Genomic DNA, 24,642 nt, shown 5'->3' with positions numbered 1-24,642 from the left:
AAGACACTTAAGTGTCTTATCTGTCTGATTTTCAGCCAATGCCAAGAATTTTTTAAACTTGTCAAGCACTTCATCCTTGCTACGAATAGGGTAAACCTATATTTTCCGTGTAGCATCATTGACAAAGGTGAAACAATATTTCTTTTCCCCTAAAGATAATCCTGGCATTTGATATACATCCGAATGTACTAACTCTAGAGGAGAAGATTTCAAAGAAAGAGACTTTTTGTGAGATGTTTGTGCATGTTTGCCATAAATGCAATGATCACAAAAAATCAGCATAACGAAGATAAGGTAAGTAACCCAAACGAGAAAGCACTTTCATTCCTGTTTGACTCATGTGTCCCAACCGGCCATGCCACAAAGAAACACTTGGCTGCTCGGTCACGGCAACAACATGGTCACGCACACTAGATACATGAAGTGGATACAACGTATCACTCTTGCAACCTCTGGCAATAATCCTAGATCCCTTACGGATCTTCCATTTTCCATCGCCAAAGGTGGTATGAAAACCATCATCATCTAGCTGTCCTATGCTGATCAAGCTCTTCTTAAGTTGAGGTACATGCCGTACATGCTGAAGTGTAAAGATAGAGCCATGCTGAAATTGTAACTGTACACTGCCAATACCTGCAATTTCACATGCATAGTTGTCCCCAAGATGGACAACACCATGTCGACCCCCTGTATAGGTGGAAAACCACTCATGATGAGGGGTGACATGAAAGGAAGCACCTGAATCAAGAATCCAAGTATGCATGTCATCATCTATATTTGCAAGTAGAGCACGTGCACCAAAATGTGAAGAGACAAAGAGTACATCACTCCCACTGTCACTGTCATGAGTGACTATATTCACATCTTCAATTTTTACACTTCTCTTCTTAGGCTGATTGTCCTTCTTCTCTTCCTTGCAATCATCCGTCTTCTTGCCTTTTCCTTTCTCTTTCTTCCATTTGTAGCAATCACGTTTAAAGTGACCCTTCTTGCCACAATGATGGCATTCAAACATCTTTGCCACGTGATTTACTGCATCCCTTGCCATCATATTTGCCCTTTTGCTGTGATCTGCCCCTAGTATGCAAAGCACTAGAAGACTTACTGGATACATTGTTCTGCTGATTCTTCTCTTCCATAAGTAGAGCACTCTCTACATCAGCATACAAAAGGATCACATTAGAATTGCTCATAGCAGTCCTGAATGTATCCCAACTCTCTGGTAGAGTGCAAAGCAAGAAAGTAGCCTTAAATTCCTCATCAATCATGAACTTCAAGGCAACTAGCTGGCTGAAAATGGAGTTAAACTCACTCAAGTGAGTAGACATTGCTGTACCTTCTTTCATACGCAAATCCATAAGCTTTTTTAGCCAATACACTTTACTTGCAGCACCCTTCTGTGCATACAGTTCTTCCAATTTAATCCATATAGCATATGCAAAATCCAAACCTTTAATGTTGAAGAGCAAGGCATCAAAAATCGATAGCTCTATGGTTGAGCGTGCAAGCTCATTCAACTCATCCCAATCGTCCTGATCCGTGTCCGCAGGCTTTGCCCCTTTAGTTTTGATCGGCTTTGCCTGCTTTTTTTGTAACAGGATATTGTAGCATTGTTTTTGCCACACCGCAAAAGTATGTGCGCCTTCAAGCTTCTTTATATGCATCAAATTACTGCTGTCATTGCTGCCAGCCATGGTTTTCAGCCCAAATGTGACAAAAAAAAAAACAGCAAATGTAGGCTGTCACCCAAGTGACCAAGGTACAAACAAGTACCAATCAGCAATAAATGTCCATGCAGAAGTACAGATTTCAGATCTGTAATTAAGTTTTCAGAAGCACCAAACCAAGTGCTACAGCATTATCCAACTGATTACAGCTGTTCCAAAGGGCATGTGCATCACATTACATGAGAAATCCAAAAAATTTCAACTGCAATTTCTGTTGTACATGTACCCACAGGCATAAAATTTGACACAAATGGTCAAAAGCCCCGAAATTTTGTGCTCAAAGCATCAAACACACATCTGCATTTCCTCTGTCATGCATAGGACTGTCCAATTTTGCCAAAATAAAGCAATTTCAGCAAAACCCCCAAATTTTACAAAGTGTTGATGTCCAAATTGCGCGGAATTCAACGTGCATGTACATAAAATGACCAAATGCTACACAGATTTTGCCCAAACCGCAAAAGCCCCAAATTGTATGGGGTCCAATGTGCCTCAATGTCAAGAAATTGGGTTAATTTCAGCCCAATTTGTGCATGTACATGAAAAGCCCCAAATGTTGGGGACAAAATGTCATTAATTCCTGCAATTTCTGAGATAGATATCACTGTTGCATCTTGCTCATACCAAATTTGGACAAATCCCCAAAATTTTCAAGTCCTACGTACATTAATTTCAGTGAAATTGAAAGAATTTCACTAAAATGTGAAAAACCCCAAAATTCCCAGTCAAATGTGCATCGACTTTGCAATTTCTGAGTCAGATTGTCCAATTCTGTGTTGAGATCCTTAGATTCGAGAAAAGCCCCAAATTTCTAAGCCGATTTTGCACAGATCTAAGATTTTGTGCTTACGCACGCGAAACCCCGTCAATGGGTGAAATAAATTTCAAAAAGAATTGAATTTTTGGAAAAATTTTGACGGGTCCGTTGACCCGTCAGTCGTGTGGTGTGATGCCTGCCTGTTCGCCGTTACGCGCTGGTCGCCCCACTAGAGATGGCGCCTGTCACAGGTCCCTTACGCCCTGTCAGCTGGTCACCGTGCAGTTGCCCCATCGCGTGCAGCTGTTGCTTGTCGCGTGCAGTTGCCGCCCACTTGGTCATGCGATTGACCTGTCCAGCTTGTCACCTGATCACCCAGCCCGTCCCACGCTCATTAGCCCGTCACTCTTGTCGACTGCCTCTCAACTGCTACTCGTCGAACTCCTGCAGCACCTTGACTGTCTCTTGCCAGCTCTGATACCAGTTTGTAGAGGATCGGTTAGGCACGGAGATCGAGGCAGTCAATCATTACGCTTAGTGAGAGAGATAGAGAGAGTGCGAGTGAGTAGAGTAGAGAGTGAACACGTTTTTCGGTACAATGACGAGTATACCACTTTAGGTTTTTAGATAGATATATGTATGAAAGTACAAAGTGCTAAGGGTGTGTTCACACACGTGCACATTTAAAAGGCACGATGGCCCTTTAGTTCCAACAGAGCACCAAAAATCCCCTTGGGATTATGCAACAAGTACTAAATTGTCACATAATTACCAAAGTGTGTCCGATTTGACCCAAATCAGCACTCAGCCAAGAAATAACAGCAAGCACTGTTGTACCACACCCGCCTCGTAATGTGTGCCCTCAAAAGTACAAATTACAACTTAATGCCGATTCTTACCGAAATTTTCAAATTTTTATGTTTAGTTTGATTGTAACAGCAATTAAATACTGTTGTACCACTTGTTTGCTACCTTGGAATGCGTGTTAGGCAAAAGCCCCCAAACTTTTGGTAGGAATGTCAAAGAAATTGTGAAATTTCTTTGAATTGGTTGTTAATTTAAACTCCAGGAGTGAAAATTGACAAAAGCCCCAAATTTTGGGCGGTGCGAGCTGAGATTCGGTGAGATATGGCCAAAATGGATATGAAATTGCAGAAATTTCCAAAAGGACCCCGAATCTGAAAATTAAGGTTTTTGAACTTTTTAGGGTTTGCAGAAAATCGTAGGTAGGGTTGAGAATATGGTGGGTAGAGGTGAGAAAATAAGGGGCAGAGCTGGAAACAGTAGCAGCTCCTCCAAAACAGTAGCTCCTTAGGCTGTGTGCGGGTCGTGTATAGGACTGCATGTAGGATTATGCATAGGGCTGTGTGTAGGTTGAAGACAGTGGCAGCTCGTCCTTCTCTAACATAGTGCTCACATTGGACCTTCAAAAGAAAAAATTGCAGATTTCAAGGCTGAATTGAAACACGCATTTGCTATGTTAGATATTCGCGAACCACTTAAGTAAGCACCATTAAGTTCAAGAAGAAGGAAGCTCCCGCCCGTCACGCTGCTGACCTGCTATCGCGCCCCCCACTACTACCCCCCCCCCCCCCCCCCCCCCCCCCCCCCCCCCCCCCCCCCGCCTTTCTCCCGCCTTTCCCTCCCCACGGTGTGCTACGCCTCTCCCTTCCGCCAATCTTCCTCTCCATCGCGCTGCCTCCCCCATGCTGCCCCCACACCTGGTCAACAATCCCTCCCCCCCTCCCCGTTGCTCCCTCCATTTGCAGCAACACTCCTCCCTCCGGCAGTATAGCAGTGTGATTGGTAGGTTCTCAGTAGGGACGTGCAATGGAAACCTCTCGTCAAACGCCAGTGCATTCTGCGAGTGCCCCCCCCAGTCAAACACCTTGTGCGTCGTCCTCTATGAGAAACAACTCTTAGCCGTCCGTGCCACAGAGCTGGAGCTAAAAGAAACAACGATCTTTGGTTAGGTCATAGGACATTCTCCATCCAGGGCCCAGCTTTGGGATTAGCTTTACTCCACGCTGTGCATTGGCACAGGGCAGATCATGGAGGCGGTTCTCATGGAGCAAGGGGTCTTCATGGTACGACTCACCTCGGGAGACGTAGCTCGTAAGCTAGTGGCTAGTTCACCCTATGCCTCCATGAAGGGGGTCATCTACATGGTTCCCTGGTACAGTGGTTTCACAAGGGAGGCATTCACGTTCCACAACAGGTTTCTTAGACATCCGACCTTGCTCTTCCCTGGATTGGTGGTAGAGTATCTCCAGTTAGTGGAGGACTTTGGTCGGCTCTTCGACATTGTTCTTCCCACCTCCTTCACAGACGCAATGACAGCCGCAGGAGTCCCAAAGGTACGGGTGGCAGTGAAAGAGACGAAGAATATACCACAGTTTTTGGAGATTGAGGCAGGTGGACACTCCTTCAAGCAACAGGTTATTGTGACTAGGCAGCCCGGGCAGTGCCTATGTTGCCATAACTTTGGGCATTAAGCACAAATTGCACGCGCTTCAACGGAGCCAAGGCGGCTTTGCCGACTAGCCCACAGGTGGATGCTAACGGCTGCTTTACATGGGTCTAGAGACAACAGAGAGGGAGACGGTAGGGGGGGCCGTAGTCAGCCCCTCAGAAATAGCCACGATAGCAGAGAGTAGGAGGGTGAGCGTTTCCCCTCCCTCCCCCCTGGTAGAGCACCATGTAGTGCCCCCCTTCTCACCCCACTCGACAAGACTACATGCCTCCACATCCACCTTGCACGGAGGTGTCGTAGGCCACCTCACCCAAGGGCCCACATCCCCACACCCTCCCCCACACGGTCCCACTCCTCCCCCGCTGACTCTAGCTCACCCCCCCTCCCTCCCCCCCCCTCCGCCTTGTGCCGCCGACCACTCCACCATCTCTCGATTTTCCCCCTTCCCACCTTCCCCGCTCCGATCAATCCCTCTGATCCCGACCCGGTATAGGTGGAAAACCTCCAAAAACCAAAACCCCCCCCCCCCTTGCATAGCCACCAGCTCATTTGTCCATGCCACCCGTCACACTTTCCTGAGATAGGCATAGTTGCTACCACAGGAGTTTTTTTGCAGTGGTCCGTGGTCTTACCTGAGAGTTGCAGAGCGCGGAGAGTTTCCACTACCTCTGGAGGTGGGAATCTTCGTGGTACGCAAGTCAAGGATTGCCAAGGTCCATCTACTAGCACCACCGGATGGACCAAACTATGCATTCTTCCTTTAGACATCTCATAGAGGAGATCAGACAATGACATAGATAGAGGAGGTAAAGAATCAAGTGGCGGATCACATCTCCCAGTGGATGGGAGGAGGACTAGCACTCTTCTCCCAGCAGTGGCCAAGTTGTATGATGGATATAAATTGGTGTGGGCCGGGGCTGAGGTTCCACATCTGAGCATTATCTTTTGAGCCTCTCCGTAGTGGAGAGCTCCGATGGATGTGATCGAGTGGCCCCTGGCATAGGCTGCCCGTTTCTACCAGTGTATAGAGTCACATCTCTCAGCCTGGTTGATAGATGCTCTGGTGGTACCACTAGGTGCATGTATCATCTCCATGGTATGGTCAAGAGCTACCATTGGGGAATGGAGTTCACCGTTAGTCAGCCGCAGGTTTCCCTATGAGTTTACATCTTGCATCCTGGAATGTGAACAGCCTCCACTATTGTGGGGCACGTGGTTCCAAGAAGTTGATTGTTTGGCAGGAGTTGCAGTTTGCTCTCGTTGCAGACAAATCAACATTCTACTTTTGCAGGAGCACAAGCTCACTCCCGCCTAGGCCCAGCGGGTAGGGAAGGTACGCCTAGGCAGCTCACACACTTACTGGGAGCACGCCATCGGTGCCCATAGCAGGAGTGGGGGTGTTTGCACCTCTATTGGCCCGAGCCTCACCTCCTGTGTACGGGACTACGGGACGATTGTGGCAGGGAGGGTTCTATGGATCAGATTGGACATAGGGGACTCGTGCCTTGGAGTCCTCAATGTTTATGCCCCTACTGAGGTTAGGGCACGCAGCAGGTTTTGGGTGGAGATCGTAGTAGGATTCCCAAAGGTGGACTCTTGGATTGTTGGAGGAGACTTCAACAACGTGGAGGCCTTAGAGGACCAGCAAGGCAGAGGCAGAAACTACTAGGGCATGGCTAGGGAGGAGTAGGAGGCATGGGAGATCTTCCTACTGGTAGTAGGAGCACGGATGCTTGGAGAGACCGTGCTTTCCACAGGAGGGGGAGGTCGTTGAACTTCTCTTGGGGATACAGGCGGCTAGGTAGAGTTTTGTTGGAGCGGCTGGACAGGTTTTATGTGGGAGAGTGCGGATGCTCTCGCAGAGGCTAGATAGGGTAGTTGGCATGCTTGGTCCTCCTGACACTTGATGCCCTAGCCGTTGCCCTAGACACACGATCATGTCGAATCCCTAACCGATCTACAGGAGGGAGGAGGTGAAGAGACAGATTGAGTAGATGTGGACTAGGGAGCGGGGCAAGAGGGACCGGATCGCAGAGGAGGTTGCAGAGGCCCTAGCTGAGTGGAGCAGTATATGCTAGGAGGCAGCCCTACAGGCCAGGCAGCAGAGCTAGGAGGAGAGAGCACTCCGGCGGGACCTAGCAGCCACATAGAGACTTCTACAAGAGGTACCAGGGGATCCCATTCTCCATGCACAGGAGGTGCGTGCACGAGCGGCCCTCACTTTAGCTAGAGGATAGCGATGCAGACAACAGGTCTGAGATCACATCCCGTCCCTTATCATAGAGATGAGACGCTTCCTTCTAGACCCCTTCACAGAGAAGGAACTAGATTGTTCTACCTAGAGTCACAGATGGTTTGGTAGTAAAGACCACCAAATTGGCTTTTCACACAACCCTTGTTTCATTGGGTTCGGGCATCGTGCTCCTTAGAATCCCACATGGTCTTGCTTTAAGGACCACCAAATTGGCTTTTCACAAAGCCATTGTATTAGGCACCCTTTTGAGAGCAAATAGCTTGGAGATTATTTTGTCTTTACATTGCCATTGTTGTCCTATAGATGGCTTGTATTGTATTTTGACCATGGTCTTTTTTATGAGGTGTCTCCTAATAGACTCTTCTTTTCTTCAAAAAAATAATTAGAGGACTAGTTTAAAGTGATACTTGAGTGTAATTTTATGTATCATTGTATAAGCTTCTTAAAACTATGCTCAATTGGCATACCTTAGGATGATGTTCCTTTGATTAAAACAATGGGATTCAAACTTACTCTAAAATCATGATCTTTGCCAATCTACATGTCTCCTGGTATGATTGTTCTGACTTATGCACTTAATTTGTGAAAATTTTCAGCCTTCTTGATGATGCATCACGAGATGCAGCAGTTGTTGATCCTGTAGAGCCTGATCGAGTTATAGAGGCAGCACAAGCACATGGAGCAAATATCAAATTTGTCATTACCACTCATCATCACTGGTATGATGTTCCCTGTTTTCAAGTGTATTGTTGCTTTTGAAATCCTGGATACGTTGTAAAAGCTTTTTATGTGACACTCTTATGTTCAAGGCTTTAAAGCATTGCTATCAGACAGTGTGACTGAGCTTCAACATGAGATTTTCACTCATGTGGGACTTGTTGTGTGATGTTTACTATTTTCCTGTCACTTATGACTTTGTAAAGACATAAGGGAGGAATCCCGTCAGACTGTATCATATCCTTTACATCATTAAGTTATTCATTGGTGCTAGGATATCTACTGGCAATATAGGCAGACATCCTTATGCAATATGGATTTAATTCTATGGACCGACATTTTGATAATAGGTTTGTACAATAGGCATGATAGTTACTGGATCCCAAGTATTGAATGTTTCAGTCATCAGACAGTTGCTTTTGAGACATCAGCTAACTGAGCTAGCTTTATAGGATTCAGGAAAATAGCCATGTTGTCAAGCATAATGTGACAATATTGCCCTTCAGATGTTCTCTTCTGTGGTCACAAGCATTAAACCAACAGTCTCCTGATTCTGTGAACTGACATTTTTGTGATAGGTTTGTACATGTAACCATTAGAGTTACTGGGCCCTAATTATTGAATGTTTTGGATGGTTGCTATTGAGAAGTCAGTCTGACTGTGCCAGTTTTCTAGGATTCAGACAAATGCCCATGTTGTCATGCATAATTCATCATTGTTAAGATAATCTCCTCCAGATATTATCTTCGATGATTGTTGGTAATGAGGGTGTTATATGAGCCTTATAACTAAGACTAGTCACTATCCAGTTAAGCATGTAACAATAAGGCTGTGCATGAGGGAGGGAGGAGCAATTATTAAGGCATTGGATTAAAATAGGGATCATGCTGGAGGTAATGAGAAAATAAAGAAGATGATCCCTGGCATAGAAGTATATGGAGGCTCAAAAGACAACGTTCAGGGCAAAACACACGAGGTTCAAGATGGGGATGAGATCTCTTTGGGTGATTCTATCAAAATCAAGGCTTTGCACACACCAAGGTTAGTTTTTTCTTCTAGAATGCTTCAGTCCCTCGTCTACTTTGATTTCCAGAAATGCATTGGTTGGGTGAAAAGAGATGCTGCTCCTGATGTATTGAACTTTTATGGAATGGTATTTGGGATGTTAGTGCACTGTTTGTTACTTAGTTCTGAAAAGTCTGAAGTGCATTGTTTGTCACTTAGTTCTGTAAAATTTGAAGCTAACATTCAGTTTGATAGCATTGTGTAACATTGCCATGCTTATGTATGACTGCTATCAAGAGTATTATCATATTTTTTGGAGCTCATAGATTTGAGACATTCTGTTATCTCTGTTGGGCTTTTTGGTCTTATTTAAAGAGTAGTTTTCAATATAACTGCACGTGAAGGTATGAAAATCAACCTGCATTAGATTGTTGTCTGCTAAGTTTTTTCTCTCAATTTACTGTTTTCCTGCTATAAAAGGCCTTTGCATTTCTTAAGGGTAGGGCATTTTTCCTTAGTTGTAAAAACAAGAATAGGAAAATGAAGTGTTCAGGCCTAGACTGACCGAGCTAGATGCCCCATAGACTTCTTGAGAGGCAGTATGACAAACCCCCTCACCCCTTCAACACCCTCCCCTTCCTTTGCTTTAGGTATAGTGGGTCAGGAGGAGTTTCCTTGCATAGAGCTATAGTATTGTGTTGTGCGAGACAATCACACCTACCAGGGCCATATATGGACAAAGAAAGGAGTGAAAAAAAAAGAAAAATGTTGATCGATCAACACCATCATGGCCTGCCACCAGAGACGCTTTCCGAGATACCTCAGCCCTGCTATGCTTGATAACTTGGTGCAACACCTGATGAAAGAGAGATTAGATCAGTGGATACTATACTATGTTCTCTTTCTTCATTTACTTCTCTAGTCATAGACTTTTACAATATTATTTACCTTTTATAACTATTTTGATTCTACTCTATGCTGAGACATAATCTTCAATTGCACTATGCTCAGGTCTCATAGGCCATTTTGGCCTGTTGTAGATGTTAGCATCACTTTCTCTCTTTCTCCTTCTCTCAGGATGGTGGAATTAAATGAGGTTGGACTGCTAGCTCAACATATTCCAGGGAAGGATCTACTAATGACTGCAAAAGGCCAATGTGACCATGAGACTTGAACAAACAGGACAAGTGAACCTTGAGGTGTGACCTTGTCATGGAGTACAAAATTATCAAACCAGCTCACATCTAAAAGGTACTGTGAGATTGTGGAGACTATGACATCTAAAAGAACTATGAAAGTCTAGATAAAGCTAGCGGTAAACAAGAAAGCTCCCATGTCTATGAAAAGATAAACAGTAATGAAAGGCATTCTAGTCTTGAGAAAAGGTTGGAGTAATGGCATTACAGATTCACAAGGTTGGTTTGCTGCTAGTATCCATCTCATGGGCCATGACAAGATCTGCTTTATTGTGTTAGGGGTGAGATATCTTGATGGGAGCCTCTTATGATGGGTGAAGATAGGTTGGATCTCTTGGCAATAAGTGCGGTGGGACCTGCCCTAGAAAAGAAGTCGATTATGACTCTTTGTTTAGGTTGGTCTGATAGCATCGTCCTCCTATTTGTCAACTTGTGTTGTTGGATGTTTGATAGGAGTAGCCCCAAATCCCATGCGCCTCACAAGGAGGGTACACCACTGCGGAGAGACCTCTCGTCATTGGTGCTGGTCCTAGCATCCAGGATGAACTTTGATTCCTAGTGAGAGAATCATAGCGAGAGATGTGGGGATCGTCAAACTCGCTCTACTTGTGACATAGTCCACACAAGAATCACAATTCTTTTTGGTAGAAAACAAACCAAGGCAAACAACCTAACGAAAGCATACCAACCATTCTAGAAAACATTCTTTTTAAAACAAGATCCAAAACAACTCTTTCTCCTATTGTATCATTCGCATTTCTATACACCCGCATCTTCATTAAGCATTCATCAGATTGTGTTTATTGTATGCCATACACTCTGTTTCTCTTAGTTTGCCCTAGCTTTTCCTTACAAAGCTATCCATGGAGCTTGTGTGGCTACAAGTGGCGCAAAGGTGGCTGCTTTGACTGCTTTCACTTCATTGGATCATGGCATTGGAGGATTGCTACTTCATGATGCAGTCATTGAGGTGTAGTGAGTGTACATCATGCTAGAGTGTCTGTGGTCTTCTTCTTGCTTTCTCACTTTTAGTCTTATCTTGGAAGAATTCATTTCTCAATTTATAGGTGCTAAAGGTCTAATAATGGCAAACTCCTTTATTGTTTATCTGATTATTGGCCAACCAAATTCTCATAGATTGTCTAAATGTTTGGATCACATTCATATTCTCATATCTCCAAATTCCTGGTGTGGAGAGAGGGAGCTTAGCATGTATAAATTGGTGCTCTCTTGTTGTATTCATGATCCTCATACTCGAATCTTGTTCTCATGTACTTTGACTGCTTACATCCTGCATACACCTCCTCAATGTCTGGCCCATGAAGCTCTTGACTCCATTGACTCCTATGATACAATCTTGGTGCCCATATGGGTGTCAGAGTGTAGCTAATGTGGAATTGTTGTTGAGCTAAAGATGCATTACAAATTGATTAGCTCTTTAAAATCGCCCAAAATGTATAAATTACCAAAAGTTTCATTAAACGGTGCGCGATCTTAGAGAGTTTTGTAGGTTTGTACAATCCATCTTTGTGTGAGTTTAATTTTTTTTGTAGTGCTCCTTTTGTTATGCAAGAACCAACTATAAGTCACGGTGGAGATCCATATTGATACCAATATGGTTTTGAAGAAAACTTTGTGTTCAGAGATGTTCTACAATGTAATCCTTCATCCTCTATTTCATTTGAGTGTGGTTTGGTGCTTTCCATTCATCTTCACATTTGGTGATTTGGTGTGGGTAGAAGAACCTTAGCCCAAGCTAAGGATCTTCTACCCACACCAAAGTTAAATCCAATCACTATTCCTTGACCAACCTCAGCCCCTTTCGGCAATGATAGTGCCACTCCAAGGAGGCTGAGAGGGGGTCTTCCCTAGGGAGGTAGCACAGTTTCTCCACCCCTTGGTATCCATGGTCATCAGTGGTTGGCCACGGATGCAGCGGATCCTAAATCTTCCCTTTAGTGCCTCGTAGTATGTGTGATTACTTTGGTCCTTACCTTCCCCTAGGCTAGTCTCTTAGGAGTTCTAGGTTACCCTTAAGTATTTTAGGCTAGTTAGGCTACATTTTCTTTAGGCTTAGCCATAGTTTTTCAAGTCATCCGCTACATTCTATGCTCACTCAAGCTTTCTTTTAGCAAAACATTCAAAGCATCTCAATATGAAATATCTCGTATGTTGGTTTTTTTCTTAATCCTTTCATACTAGCTTTTGTATTTTTGTTTAGGACTAACATTGCAGGTTCTACAAGGGCCAAAGGTTTATTTTTTCACTTTTTGTCTTGGCAAATATTCCTCCATTAGCATGGAGATAAAGAAAGTATCTTCTCTCTTGAGATCGGAGGGTCTTGGGCATGCTTCTTCTCTAAGCAAATGCCTTTCTTTCCTTTTAGTTGAGGTGTGTTTATAATTTAACCATCATTTTCTACATCTCGTTTATTTTATCATGATAGGTGGACTACTACCTATTGAGCTAAAAATGCATTAATCTAACTTAAACAGCCCCAAAACATGCTTAATTAATGAAGAAAACCTCTTATTTAAAAAAGAAACATAATCCTAAAGAGTTAGTGTGTCCCACATGCAGAACCCTAATTTGGGTGCCCCAGAATTTCTATAAATAGGCATGTAGCCCACCACACTCCCTTAAACTTGTTTTGTAGGTTTCAGGAGCTGTATCTCTACTGTCCACACCTTGTTCGCAGAGGACATTGCGGTCAGAGCTTCCCCTAGCCATTTGCTACTATTTGGCACCTGTTTCCAGCCTTTGTCTATTGTTTGTAGTTGTCGCTTGGTACCTTGGAGCTGTCACCTACAGTTTGCTGCTGCGTTTGATGCCGACATCAGCATCTGGTACTGTCGCTATCAGCCTAGAACTGTCGCCCTGATCTTCTCTCTCCTTTGAATGTTGCATTTTCAGTTTGTGTTTGCCACCTTGATTTTCTCTCACCTCTATCTGCTGCATTTGCACCTAACAGTTGTCGTTCAGACTTTCTCTCTCCTCAAGTACCTGCGTTTTCAGTCGTTCTCTCTCCTACATTGTCGTGTGCATCAGATCCAGTCTTCCTTGGCTGTGTTTGCTGGTGTTTGACACATGGAGGCTACCTTTGTTGCAATTCAGGATCTGTTAGGAGTATGACACACTCAACAGCTCATAACCTCTGCCTTGATCCTAGAGATACCAGAGTTTGAGGTTTAGTATTCATTGCATAGTGTGTTTGTTGCAAGAGCGCTGTATATTCATTATTCATTTACTTAATTATTCATTGTGCTCATTGTCTTTGAGTTACCCTAACCCTAACCGTGACTGTGTTCTGTGTTTATCAGTTTGTGCTTTGTTCATACGATTGGTTTTGTGTTTTTTGTATTTAGAGCACTCCTTTACACTACCTTGGTGGTTGTGTTTGCATATTTTTGATTGACATAGGATCCATCTCCTGAGGTTGAGTTTCAGGCATGCCTATGACACTTAGTCAGCATTGGAGCCATCTCTTGAGATTAAGTATGGGCATATCTGAATTGCCTTGGTGGCTGAGTTTTCCGTGCTCTTCCTGGTAGGGAGGGCCAAGTCTTCCTTCTTCATCCATTTGATCTACTCGCATGGTGGATTGCTCTCTTGGTGCTTCTTGACTAGCATGGAGTCCTCTCCAAGGGTTGAGATTTAAGCTTGTCCATGCCACTCCATGAACATTGGAGCCCTCTCTTGAGATTGAGTACAAACATATTTTGCATATCTAGAAGGCTGATTTTTCTTTGGCTATTTTGGCTAAGGGTTGTCAGGTCTATCTTCGTCATTAGATTCATCACGGTTCTTGGCACCACATAAAGACCTCGACATTAGATTCCTCTCTCTCCTCAACATTGATATTGATGGTTGAGAGGGGATTTCTACCCTATTGGTATTCTATAGGTTTCGGTATTTGGCTTCGACATCGGCCTCCCTTCCTTGTTGTATTTCCTTGCACATTGCATGACTATCATCATCTTTGTAAAAGGCTACTCGGGCAAGCAAACAATTTCCTCATGAGGGACTTTAATGAGGACATGTATTTTTGAAATCTCACTTAACATGTGGATTAATTCTTAATCATATGGTTAAGTAAATGTTGCACATGTGAGGTGTAACTGGGGTTAGAGTAAATTTACTAGCCTCGGACCCGAGAAAATCACGAGATGTCAAAGGAAAAAGTTGCTATAAGTTATGTTGCACAGGTACTTGGTGGTATTTGGTACCAGTTGTTGGCCTAGGTCATTCATTTGGCCATAAGTGTCAATTGGTGACACTAGGGAAGTGACGTTTGATGGTACCTAATGTCAATGTGATGGTCAAAGATGGTGTAGAGACACTCGAGAATGGAAGTTGCCTAGCCAATTTAATTATTGGCCAGTCAGATTATTTGCAGGACACCGAAATAATTATTAGATTAATTTTCAGTATTTAAAGATTGAGAATTAATATTTAATTATGGATAATGTTGGAAAAACCATTTGGAAGGGTTGTTACTTGTCAAAAATGCCCATGCAAGACTAAAAAGCGTCCTTACAAGCTGGAGAGAGGTATTTTTAGTATATTTAGTCTGCAAGAGAGAGGGAGGAGGTGCTGCTAGTTTGATTTGCAGTTGTAACCAGCCTTCCTTCCGTGGATGGGTGGTAAATCCCTAATTACAACTTAATTACAGCAACAAACAATCAGTGCAAATGTGAAAATACAAATTTAGCTACTGATATTGTACAATGCACACCCGATTGACCCCAAAATTGGTACCCCTTTCGGTATTTCTTTAGCTTTATTGAAGAATTTGATTTACAATGGGATTCTCTTGAATCCCTTCAGAATCCAAACTCCCCTTGCTGTCCGAAGTGACTAACAAGTCTTCAATCTATTTCTGCTGTAAATTGGGGTTTATAGCAGAGAAATTTGCAATTTCTCAGCCTCCAAGGGTCTAAATGCTGATAGCTTCGGAGCAAGGCTGTGAAATGGCTGGGAGATGAGAGAGAAAGCTGTAGAGAGAGAAAATTCAGAGTTTTGTCGCGAAGAATGACTGAAAATCAGTTAAATGCAGCTGCTGCCTTGCCACAATAGCTTGTAGATGCAAAGAACTGAGGAAAATCAGTCATTTACTGCTGCTGCCCTATCTCAACAGCATGTAGATGTTGTCACGCGTTGTTGATTGGTCTTCTCTAGTCCCTGGCTGCCTCAGAAGGTCCTCCAATGGTTGCAAATCAGACCAACAACATCTCCTCCCTCTCTTGTAGGTTGAATACACTAAAAATGCCTCTCTTCAGCCTCTAAAGACGTTTTTCAGTCTTACATAGGTATTTTTGACAAGTGGTAAACTTCCCGAATGGTTTTTTCAGCATTATCCATAATTAAATATTAATTTTCAGTCTTTAAATTTTAAAAATTAATCAAATAATTATTTCGGTGTCTTGAAAAATAATCAGACTGGCCAATTATTGAATTGGCTAGGCAACTTCCATTCTCGAGTGTCTGTGTGCCATCTTTGACCATCAGATTGACGTTAGGTACCATTAAACGCCACTTCTCTAGTGTCACCAATTGACACTTATTAATCAAATAATTATTTCGGTGTTCTGAAAAATAATTAGACTGGTCAATTATTGAATTGGCTAGGCAACTTCCATTCTCGAGTGTCTGTGTGCCATCTTTGACCATTAGATTGACGTTAGGTACCATTAAATGCCACTTCTCTAGTGTCACCAATTGACACTTATAGCCAAATGAATGACCTAGACCAACAATTAATACCAGATACCACTAGGTATCTGTGCAACATAACTTATAGCAACTTTTGCCTTTGACATTCGGTGATTTTCTCGGGTCTCGGGCTCATAAATTTACTTTAACCCAAGTTGCACCTCACATGTGCAACATTTACTTAATCATGTGATTAAAAATTAATCCACATGTTAAGTGAGGTTTCAAAAATACATGTCCTCATGATAGCCCTCCCTCTTGAAATCCTTGCAATCGTTCTCGATTGCACTGCCAAATGCATCAAAAGCAAAGTACTACAGTGGAATTTTCCATAGGGCATCATAGTTGACACAACATTGCGCACTGTTGTTCAACCATTCCATATGCCCAACATATGCTGAAAATTACCAGCCAATATAACATAACATAAGACTCACAAAGAATCTCAAAAACATTGCCAGATTATCATGTGACATGTCCATATGTCATGAGCTCAACTCATGTTGCAAAACCAAACCATAGCATAGTATAACTAAGCATAAACCATGGCTAAAACATCAATGGCATCATAACATATGCTGTTGTCCATGGAACTAGATGTAAATCATTGAAAACTAAGCATAATCTGATCATAAACGATCACTTCTTGATTTGAGAACTGATCACAAACTGTTGCAAATATGACCCCAAACTGATCACAAACTCATTGCAAAAACTGACCAGCAATCAATGCAAAAACTGATGCAAAACTGATCCAAAAAGTGACCATAAACGGTTCTCAAGCTGATAAAAAACCGAGCTGAATACCCACTAAATATTATTGATCATATGCTAAAAACCAACATTCGATAATCATCCCTGGATGATCATTAACTGATGCTACACCAAGCATAACCAATGCCATACCAAGCATAACTGATTACACACTGAGCATAATAGATGCAAATGTACAGTTTCAGAGCTGCAGTGAAAACCATACCGATCTGCATACCAAACATAGTGACTAGTACATTGAATAGTGATCTTCTGGCAAACATACTGTTTATCTACAATACCCTGAATGTATGCTGAATACATTCGAGATCCACTACTTCTAGAGCTGTCCAAAACTGAGGAGCGGAGGTGCTAGCTCCCTCACAAGCATCAAGTAATACTTTGGACCTCTGCTCTGTTGAACTTGATTGAGCCTGAACTAAAGTCGGCTCTAACCGGAAAGTATCAAGGTGCAACATGATTGGCACATTGAAGCCCTTCTAACCAAAATTAACGTGGTAGCCTCTTGCTTTTTAACATACAATGAGTCATTTCCATGAGAGTGCAATTCTTTTTTTCAGCAACTCCATTTTGCTAAGGAGTCATTCTAACAATGGCTTGATGTGTAATGCCACGATCCAACAAATATGTCTCAAATGCACGAGACATGTAGGCCCCCCTTCTATCTATGTGAAGTGTTTGCACTTTTAAACCAGTTTTAGGTTCAAGCTTTGCCACAAGATGTTTAAAATGCATGAATATATTAGACTTAGCCTTCATCCCATACACCCATGTATGCCTTGAGTAGTCATCAATAAATATAACAAAATAGAGGTAAGCCCTAAGTGTACGTGTCCTCATGGGACCACAAACATTAGAGTGAAGAAGGCTTAAGCTGCATTTTTCAGACAACACACATTGCACCATCCTTATTGAAGGCATACTTGTACATCTTGTCCAAAATATATCCCTCGCATGCATGAGAAGGTGAAGTCTCCATCGGAGGCAATGCACCTATCATATGACACCTTTGAAGGGTCATCAAACTCCCAAAGCTCACATGTCCATAATAGGCATGCCAAAGCTCTACATTCTGTATGGTGGACATAAGACTAGTGATTGCCAGAGCATCATGAGATTGTTGGTCATAAGTGTCTAACAAGAATAAACCCTTGTATAGGGTGTCGGATAGCGCGTGTGCATAGTTCATCTCTCTCTATCTCTGAAAATACATTTGTCATTCTCAAAGCTGATCTAAAAGCCATGCTTATTGAAGGCAGAAATAGACAACAAGTTCTTTGTAATGCCATGTACAAATAATACATCTAGAAGCATAAAGTCTGAACCATCTGTAGTAGTAATACTGACTGTCCCAATGCCACAAACATCATTCTTGTTGTTGTTTGCACATGTGACACGTTTCGTAGGAGGGGTTGAGTGCAAAGAAGTAAACAAACACTTCCTGGAAGTGATGTGCTTTGAAGCACCATTGTCAAAATACCATGTTTGTTGCGTTTTAGTAGTATTAAATGCCGAATCAGCCATAGAAGAATCATAACTGCACGTAAGAAATGCATAATCCTTCTTTACCAAGTTGGCTGAAGCATCACCATCTGCTGATTTGTTGGTTGATGCCTCTTGGACAGCCAAACCGGAGTTTTTCTTCTTCTCCTTGGCCAATCTCTTTCAGCACTCATCAATAAAATGACTTGGCTTCTTGCAATAAATGACATTTTCTCTTCTTTTTAGACTTATCTAAGTCTTGGACAGCCTTGTTTGATGGCTGTCCGGCATCACACATTTGTTGATTTTGTGCATTTTGCTTGGCTTTACCCTTGCCTTTAAACTTGGAAAGTGTAGCCACATCACCTCAATGCAATGCAACATTCTTTTGAGTTTGTTTCTCTTGCTACTAGAGGCCTCCAACTCCACAAAAGTAAGGGGTTGCTGTGCCCCCCTGACCCCCTGCCCCCCCAAATGAAAACATCAAAGAGGTGTGAAAACCAAGATATAACTCTGGAAGAGAGCTCAATGTGATGTTCACCAATTCAGCATCATGAATAATCTCATCGACATTGAGCAACTACTTATGCAAATCTTGTATATGAGTAAGGTGATCCGTCATGCTATCACCCTTATTTATGTTTATATTTGCTAACTCTCGAAGTTAGGAGATCTTGGCCTCATTATGGGCAGCAAACATGTGCGCAAGTATGTCCCATGTTGATTTTGAGGTCTTGCAAGGCTGAATATGGGGTATGATGGCCCTTTTTACTGACAATGCTATGAAGGAAAGTGCTTGAGTATCCTTCGAATTCCATTTCCTTTGATCCTTCGTAGGAGGGGCAGCAGCAGTAGCACTAGCAACCGGTCCTCAAGCGTGACACTCAGGTGTTTGAGGTGTGAGACCTCCTGGTCGTTGCAAGTCGCCTGTAATATAGTTCCACAAGTCCTTCACAACAAGAAGGTTGTGGACCATATAGCTCCATAACGAGTAGTTGGAACCATCAAGCTTGTCCTCCTGAGTGAGGACACCAAGGATGCTATTCTGATCATTGTTTCCTTGATGTGCTATGCTATTAGGAATTTGTAAAAGTCTGCAGCCAAATACTTCAATGCCAAAGTATAATGTGTGAACTCCTCAGAGTACTAGAAATCCTTTGGGATTGTCAAACAAGTGCCAAACTATCACACAAATGCCAAAGTATGCACTATGTCACCCAAATCAGCACTCAGCCACAAGAATAACAGCAATGCATTGCTGTATTTTTCTGTTGTACACTTGCCTTGTAATGTGTGCCCACAAAAGTACAAATTCCAGCAATTTAATGCTGATTCTCACCAAAATTTTTGAGTTTCCCTCAAAGTTATTAATCAATCTGATTGTAGCAACAATTGAATGCTGTTGTACCGCTGATTTTCTGTCTTGGGATGCCTGCATGGCAAAAGGCCCAAAAATTTTCCTAAAATTTCGAAGAAATTGAAGAATTTTTTACCTTACAGTTTGAATATCTGTAGAAATGTCGCCTTGGGACATGTGCCAACAAGAACCAATAGAGCTGGAATCCACCTTTGATGTGTGCTGAAGCAAAAAACCTGAAAAGTCCCAAATTTCTCATACCAATGTGGAAGAAATTGCACAATCTTGACTATTTCGGTGGAGATTCACACATGGGAACTTGAATCGGGCAAAAGCCCCAACTTTCCTCGAAGAAATTTTAGAAATTGGAGAAGTTGGCCGAAAATCCCCAAATTTCTTGGCACGGAGTGTAAGAAATTGAAAATGTCTTCGAAATTAGGTATGAGATGAGCAAGACAGATGAGAAATGCAGAAACTTTTGAAAACACCCAAATTTGGAAAATTAGGGTTTCTGCATTTTTTCACAGATCTGTTGAAAATGACGGGCAGGATTGAGAAAATGGCGAGCAAGGTTGAGGAAATGGCAGGGCAGGGCTGAGAATATTACGAACAAGGCTGAGAGAGGCTATGTGTGCATAGTTGCATGCAAGACTATGTACGGGACTGCATGCACATGCAGGCTGAAAACAACAGCAGCACCTCCTCCAAAACAACAACTTCTCTTCCTTGGGATGAACATTGGCTGGCTGCAGTAGGACCTTGTCAAAGCGGCGCCGGCTGATGATGGCTGTTCAAGATCCCTGCGTAGAAGCTGGTCTGGTACCAAATGGAGGAAGGGAGAGAGAGAGAGAGAGAGAGAGTGAGCACAAGGCAATGAGCAAGAGTGTGCAGGAGTTCCACACTCAAAAGATGCAAGTGCTAGAATGATAGAATGAAAGTACAATAGGTCTTAAGTAAGTTAGACCTATCCTTAACTCAACTAGAGTTTATTTAACTCTAGAACTGACTCTAGAAGTGGTGACACAACTTATCTATGTAGTTGTGTTCACACTACAACCACATAACTAAAACATTGGGCACTGCCCATAGAATTGGCAAATTCTAACAAAACGAAGAAGGTAAATATGCATGACAGGTTGTGGAGTGTATCTTTGCTAGATGATCTCTCTCTCCACTTGAAAAATAAGTGAAGATGACCACAGGCTGGCCAGCCTATAAATAGGCAAAAAATTATCAATACAATGATCAGGTCAGTCAGTTAAAACTGGCGGACTGCTGCAAACAGCAATCACAGCAATAAAATAATAAATAAAATGCTGCACAATAAATGCGTGTGCCACGTGGCATCCTACACAGCATGTGTGGCCTGCTTGACTGCCCAGGAGTGCTGGAAAACACCTGACGACTGCATGAAACTGTCCCCGACCTTTATCCAGCAAAAACGTAACTGTGCTTGAGAGTGCTAACTGTACAACAGTACACTACCGATGCTCATTCAGGGGATGACTAAATTTCTAACAATGGGAGCCCTATAGAGTAGGGTGGGAGTGACTAATGTGCCTCTCTTCCTTGAAGTTCTCCTTGGTTGTTTATAATGTCGAGACAACAAGGTAAGGGTCTGGTGGCATGTTTAAAAAATCCAAGCTACTTCCACTGAAAGAGGAGAATTATCATCAAATTTGTTGCTGTGCTCTAGCATTCTTCTCACATAAGTTTTATGATTTGGAATCAACGTGAGTTGAGACATATCTTTAAGCAGTGACCGATACAAAAGAACAACAAAACGATGGATTACTGGAAAGTATTTGACCAGATTGAGGACTGTACAATCTATTCTGATTGCTGATGCGTGTCAGACATCACATCTACTTATATTTAGATTGATTGCTTACATGCCTTTTTATCTTTCGTCTAGAATTTGTTTTTTGTTGTCCACGTCATACAATCTGTATTCTATACTGATCATTTTATCATGTAGTAAAGCTAGACTCTGGTCTCAGCAAAATCTTTTGTTTTGCTATGAAAGAATGTTGCCCTGATGGAAACTACTCATGTGCTCTTTTCTCTTATGAAGTCATACAAAGGGTCACATTTGCTACAATGTCATCGATTCTCGAGGAGATAGCCCAGCTGTTTTCACTGGAGATACTTTGGTAAGATGAACACTTAAGGACATGATTGTATGCAAATTATGTTCATCACTGGGGTACCTTGGAAAAAATGGGACCACTAAATAAATTCCTATTGAAAAAAGTGAAAAAAGGAGAGAAGATTAAATATGTTCCATCAGCTGGCTCAATGGTTTTTAAGTTACCTGCCTTGGTAATGTTTTGTGCAGTTTATTGGAGGTTGTGGGAGGTTTTTTGAAGGGACGGCTGAGGAAATGTACAACTCTCTGTGTAAAAAATTGGCATTTTTGGATCCAAGCACCTGTGTATATTGTGGGCATGAGGTGTGTAACTAGAATTCCTTATAATCTGCAGATAATTTTATCAGTTTTATGGACTTTTTAAGTGTTTGGGATATCAACAAACCTGCCTGTAATGTCATTTCTGTTTCAAATTGCTATATATTGTAATGGATTCTTCTTGTCATCTTTCAGTTTGCATAATCTTGTTTTGGTCTTGTGGTTCTAAGTGTAGTTGCATCACAGCAGTATTTGCAAAAAGTGGTTGGAAGATGCTGAACGGACTCTGCAGTTTGATTGCACTGAGTAGCACCCCTGTTTTGTAGATTTGAAATAGTCTACCCATTTACGCCCTGGAAGTTTCATGGGATGCAATGCTTTGAGGATTTCTGTACTTAGAAAGAGTTTTATTGTATAACTAGCTAGGAGCAAGTCACGTCAAGCAGGGAAGATATCATTACAGGATGTGATTCTGAAAGTGAGCTTCAGTACTAGACATATTAAGCACAGACTAGTTAAGTGTTTGTGCGGAATATACTGTTAACTCTTTTTGGTTGATCTTCTTGACAGTATACTGTTAAAAATCTCACTTTTGCATTGGAGGTAGAGCCAGATAACCATGCTATTTTAGAAAAACTAGCTTGGGCAAAGCAACAACGCATGGAGAACAGACCTACAGTGCCCTCTACGATAGGGGAGGAATTAGAGATAAACCCATTTATGCGTGTACATATGAAGCCAATTCAGGTACTTTTACAATATGATTAGGATAAACATTTCTGGTCAGTTTTTTAAAATGATATTGTCATTGTTGCTGACTGGGCAGTTTTTATCAGGATGCTACTGGCCTTACTGATCCAATCAAGGTAATGGCGGCACTGAGGCGCCGAAAAGATAGTTGGAGTGGATAGATGCCTTGGTGTTGTAAGTTTGTTTAAATGAGGCATGTCTCATAAGTGACCTTAAAGAGTTTTGCTAGCCTTCCCCTAGCAGTGTCTTATGTAGTTTTCTGACTGTCTGCTCTTCTTAGCCACCTGTTTTGTGATTCAACGTTCCAGTTTGTCATTTATCTTATACGGATGTTCTTGTTACCATGTTCATACGAGTGCTTATTTATGTATTGTATGGTTTTGTTGCTGAATGCAACTCTTCTCTGAAATGTTGCATGCCCTTTTTGGCATAAACCACCCATTATGAGACACTTTTGCTTTTACACTTTGTATATGGCATTCAGGCAATAGATACATTTAATCATGGCAAGTGAAGGGTTGTGATTTTTCCTTCACTTGTGCCTTACATGCAGAGGCATTGCCAATGTGTTTTTTTTGGGCAAGCTTTATTTTGATGAGCTTTGGGGTGAAAATGGCGAGCTTTTGTGCACCTCATTTCTGGATAGCAAGGGGCATTGTCAAGCAATAGCAGTCCCATTTAAGTTAACATGATATTAACCATTCCTCACTGCTATGCTAACAGCCATCCGCACTAATGGAACTGTGCATTGCAATAGCAAACACATTTTGAACGATCACTGCATTACACATGCTTTTGGGTAAAACATTGTGTTCCAAGAAATAGAACACAAGGATCTCAATCCATGTAACTGATTCAACAATCATGTGTTTGATGCAAATGTATACATTTTTAGTTGTGTTTTATTCAAAGATTTACCACTCAAGCATATCTTGAGAATTTAGAACATAGGCATGTCTTAAACCTTGTTTCTTGTGAACAAAAACATAGTGCAAACACAAACAGTGCCCATATGTTTATAACTAGACAACTTGTGTAGGACCACATCTTTTTTCTTGTTATAGATTGCCAGTGGTTATATGCAATGTGTAATGGAAGCAAATAGTTAATGCTATCTTCTTGAGCGGTAGTGCAAAGGGGTTGAATGTGTGCATAGGTCTCCAAGATATTATTATTTGTGAAATTATCAAGTTTAATTTTCTCCCCCTCTTGTCTAACAAGGAATGGTGTGGGCACAGCCATCCCATGGAATAGTCCCTACTTATGTTCACATTTGGCATACTGTGTGGCATCCGTGTTTGGGTCTATTTATACAACTTATCACACATTCATCAAATGGTCGCATAATTAGTGGCTGCCCCTTTATTTGTTCATTGTGTACTTTGAGTGAGGAGTGTTGTTTTATGTCTTCTTTCATGGTATTAGTGTGTGGCTCCATCCCATTGTGAAGGTTGAGGCGAAAAGAGTAGATCACAAATGGGTAAGATAGGAGATCTCTATTTAACATGGTATGTCCCATGGTTTGTGTATGTGTGGGCAATCCCCACAATTGGTGAGAAGCGGTGTGTTTCATGGGTGGGTGCATGTGTGTGTGGCCCTCTTATTGGCCATTTAGTGTCATGATTTGGGTGCCTTTGACTTGCTAATTATTGTGCTTTTTTGGTTGGTTGACTTGCTTCTATTCATGAGATATGTAGAGAGGAGTTGCATCTATTCATGAGATATGTAGTGCTCCTTGCTTTCGCTAATCCATCACTTCAAACTTGAGAGAGAGAGAGAGAGAGAGAGAGAGAGAGAGAGAGATTTACGGAGAGAGAGAGAGAGAGAGAGAGTTGTATTAATGTCCTTTTCGATGCCTCAAAAGCATTTAGGACAAAGGCATACAAAACAAGATTTTAGTGACAATCTAGTTACAACCACCCACTTTGGGGTGCCATTGGCACTGTAAAAAGAAAAGGAAAGAGAGCTTGGGATTGTTGGTTGGTCACACAACGAGATGTATACTCTTATCTCATGCTTATGCCCTAGATT

At 42.2% G+C, this 24,642-nt stretch overlaps 1 protein-coding gene across 1 annotated transcript in view; it reads left to right on the top strand.

The window, feature by feature from the left end:
* Positions 1-23,163, top strand: part of GLY2 (Metallo-hydrolase/oxidoreductase superfamily protein) — a 53,043-nt gene extending 29,880 nt beyond the window's left edge. Inside the window, exons 2-7 of the mRNA XM_087682044.1 lie at positions 7,808-7,930; positions 8,808-8,969; positions 21,529-21,607; positions 21,793-21,906; positions 22,432-22,608; positions 22,698-23,163. Of these exons, the coding sequence (XP_087538170.1) occupies positions 7,808-7,930; positions 8,808-8,969; positions 21,529-21,607; positions 21,793-21,906; positions 22,432-22,608; positions 22,698-22,772 (730 nt within the window). The 3' untranslated portion in view covers positions 22,773-23,163. The remainder of the gene's footprint in view (positions 1-7,807; positions 7,931-8,807; positions 8,970-21,528; positions 21,608-21,792; positions 21,907-22,431; positions 22,609-22,697) is intronic.
* Positions 23,164-24,642: the final 1,479 nt, after the last annotated feature.

This window comes from Lygodium microphyllum, chromosome 7 (assembly GCF_053477565.2).
Source record: "Lygodium microphyllum isolate KBCC chromosome 7, Lygodium_microphyllum_v1.1.10, whole genome shotgun sequence".
NCBI lineage: Eukaryota > Viridiplantae > Streptophyta > Polypodiopsida > Schizaeales > Lygodiaceae > Lygodium > Lygodium microphyllum.
The sequence above is the reverse complement of the archived record's forward strand: the minus strand, read 5'-3'. Positions and strand labels throughout refer to the sequence as shown.